The sequence below is a fragment of the Eurypyga helias genome, unplaced genomic scaffold (assembly GCF_000690775.1).
Source record: "Eurypyga helias isolate BGI_N326 unplaced genomic scaffold, ASM69077v1 scaffold41807, whole genome shotgun sequence".
Lineage (NCBI taxonomy): Eukaryota > Metazoa > Chordata > Aves > Eurypygiformes > Eurypygidae > Eurypyga > Eurypyga helias.
In genome coordinates, this window is record NW_010264404.1 from 1 (window position 1) to 2,807 (window position 2,807).

A 2,807-nucleotide genomic window follows, 5' to 3' on the forward strand; every position below is an offset into this window, starting at 1 on the left:
GGGTAAGGCTCCTGGCGCTTACCGGCTGCGAGACTACCCCGCACCCTCTCTCGTTGTCGTTGCTCAGGTCAAAACGTGGTTTCAGAATCGCAGAGCTAAATGGAGGCGTCTAAAGCAGGTACGGGGATGTTTCCGTTTCTATAGAAATAAGTATTTTAATTGTCTTATCTTGTGCCGCGCTCGCCTATTCCAGGTTGTGTGCAGAAGTCATCTAAATGGCTGTTTAACCTCTTCACCTTGATTAAAAAGACAAATAGTCATGCTGGAATCCATGAGGGCTCGTTCAGGCAGCACTAACGTTAAAAGCGCCTAATGTAGTTCCTATATCAATTATGCCCGGCTTTCACACACAGCCTATTAAAACTCCACGCTAATTGTTTTGTAAACCCATATGTTGTTTAGCCAATTAACGCGGAGAAGATAAGTAATTGTCAGTAAATTACTCAGGCAGTTGTTTTGGAGAAGAATATGTACTGGCTTTTGAATCGCCCTCTCTTCATAAAGGATTCATTTTTGTTGGGAGAGGCAGGTACAAACACCTTGTTTATTCTGAGGAGCCGCATGGAAAATGAAGTAGCTTTTACTTTTACTTTTCCTTTATGAAGAGTTTCAGGGTATGAGGCTGAGAGGTTGGAGCGGTTTCCCTTCCTTTAGAAATTGTGCTCAAGTGGATAATTTTTTTTAAACTATTTTACGTCCCAGAGGGCCTGGTCCTGCCCGTATTGGCCACATCAAGGCCCATGGGCTCAAAGATTTGTGAAAAATCCCTGCATGGTGGCCCAAGTCCGGCTTCAGTAAGGTGACAGCGACAGCTGAGCTTCACTCGTACATCAGCCTTTAATATAAAAAATAATAAGAAAAGATAACTAATCACAGTGCCACGCTCTAGATGTGTTCTGCGACCTTCCCCCGGCTTTAACCCGTACTTCAGTCATTTTTTCAATAAAACCCCTTTACTGCGGCGAGAGGTGGGCTGGGTCCTCGGCGGTGCCTCCTCGGCAGGGCCCAACCCGCGCCGCAGTGTCCGGAGAGCTCGCTTGGGATCTCGGCCATTTTAAGTCATTTCCTCCTTTTCATTCAGTCGCATCCATTTCTCTGAGCCCGCACGGTTATATCATGGGTACGTGTCTCTGCCTGCTTTCTCAGAAGAGTATCTTTCATGCCCCTTAGGGGACTGGGCTCCCCAGACAGCTGCCAATGCAGGGCTACTCCTGCCTTCAGAAATGGGGTTTTGTTTTGGTTTGTTTTTAATGGTGAGTGTTTTAATTTTGAGTTTTAGCTTAATTAGTAATTTTTCCCCGCTTGCTTTCAGGCCACTGATGGATTCGGCCTCCCTCCTTTTGCTGTTGGGTGTAATTAAAGAAAGATCAGGGCAGGAGGAAGCTGTGTGTCGGTGTTTGTAGACTCATAATAAACATTTGCTTTGCTAAAGACAAAAGTTCAGAGGTTCCTGGGCTCCGGCAGCTCCTGACTCTTTTGAAGTGGCTGCGATAACCATCGCCAAGGAGCCTTATTCACAGCAGCGGCCCCTGTGGCTGCCGGGGAGTGGGATCAGAGCCGAGCCCCTGCGTGCGGCTGCACCCTTGCCAGTCTCCATCCCACTCAGGCAGGTTTATAGGCAGGAGGCCCGGGGAACCAGTGGGACACCTGCCTTTTCCTGCAGGAAACCCAAGGTGATTTTCCCACCCAGCACAGCTGGGATTCCCAGACCTCCTGGTTCCATGGCCCGTATTCCTGTATAAAGCCAGCTGCCTTCATTGCAGGAGAACCCCCAGGCCACCAAAAAAGAAGTGGAAGGTGCTGATGATCATGGTGACCAAAGGCCGGAGAGCTGCCCGACCCCCGAGCAGAAGGGTAAGGAGGTCTCCCTGGACGGCTCGCAGTACACCCCCTCGCCCGCCTCGCAGGAGGACCTGGAGTCAGACGTCTCCGACGACTCCGATCAAGAAGTGGACATTGAAGGCGATAAAGGCTATTACAATCCTACCCACTAATGGCCTCATGTGGAGAGTGGACCCTAACTCGGCTTGCACTTTACCAGGGGCTGATTTGGAAGAATATTTTGCTACCGGAGAAAACTTTCACTGTTCCACTGAAAGAAAAAAAGAACACCACCACCGAATAGACTCATTTTATAATAAGCAGAGAAAGAAAGATGTATTTTCCGCAGTCAATTTTTGGCAAACCTCTAATTTGGTTACAGGAACATGGTTTGTATTTAATTATTTGTAAGATAGATTTGTACATTAATCAATGTTCTAACTGGACTATAATACTGCACCCTGTCCTTACTCACGGGGGGGCTGAATCAGCTGCTCTTGGTGACCAGGCAAAACTCTCTAGCTGGTGTGGAAGTGAGTACGGATTGTGGGACTAAGCCCCTCGTATGTGTAAAGTAGTTTAAGTAGATTAATTTAAACACCTTTGCAAGCAGAAAAACATATTATGTGAATCGGGGAGGGATTTGACCATCCCAACAAGTGCCTTATGCTCACAGCCTTTTACTGGCCGTGGTGCTCTCCACCAGGACATCCTCTGTTCATCAGGTAGTCTTTGGACAGACTCATTTTTGCTCTTGCATGACATGAAATGTGCCTTCTCAGATTTTTGAGAAGTTTTCCCCACAATCTGGATGGTTCCATTTGCAGAAAAGAACACCAAACCGTATTTTTCTCCTTGAAAATCTCTAGCACTGTTTTCTACAGATTTTGTATTTGAGAAGAAAATGCGGGGAGTGATAGGGCCCTGCTGCAGGAGAGAAACGGCTTCAGCTGTGGGGGATAAGTGAGGCACACGGCAGTGGGAAG

The 2,807-nt window shown here is 47.5% G+C and overlaps 1 protein-coding gene across 1 annotated transcript; it reads left to right on the forward strand.

Annotated features, from left to right (window-relative positions):
- Window positions 1-67: 67 nt before the first annotated feature.
- Window positions 68-1,994, forward strand: HHEX (hematopoietically expressed homeobox; the record flags this gene model as incomplete). Its single annotated transcript, XM_010156381.1, has 2 exons — window positions 68-118; window positions 1,764-1,994. Coding segments are annotated over 2 exons (282 nt in total), but the record flags the coding sequence as incomplete, so codon positions are not given.
- Window positions 1,995-2,807: the final 813 nt, after the last annotated feature.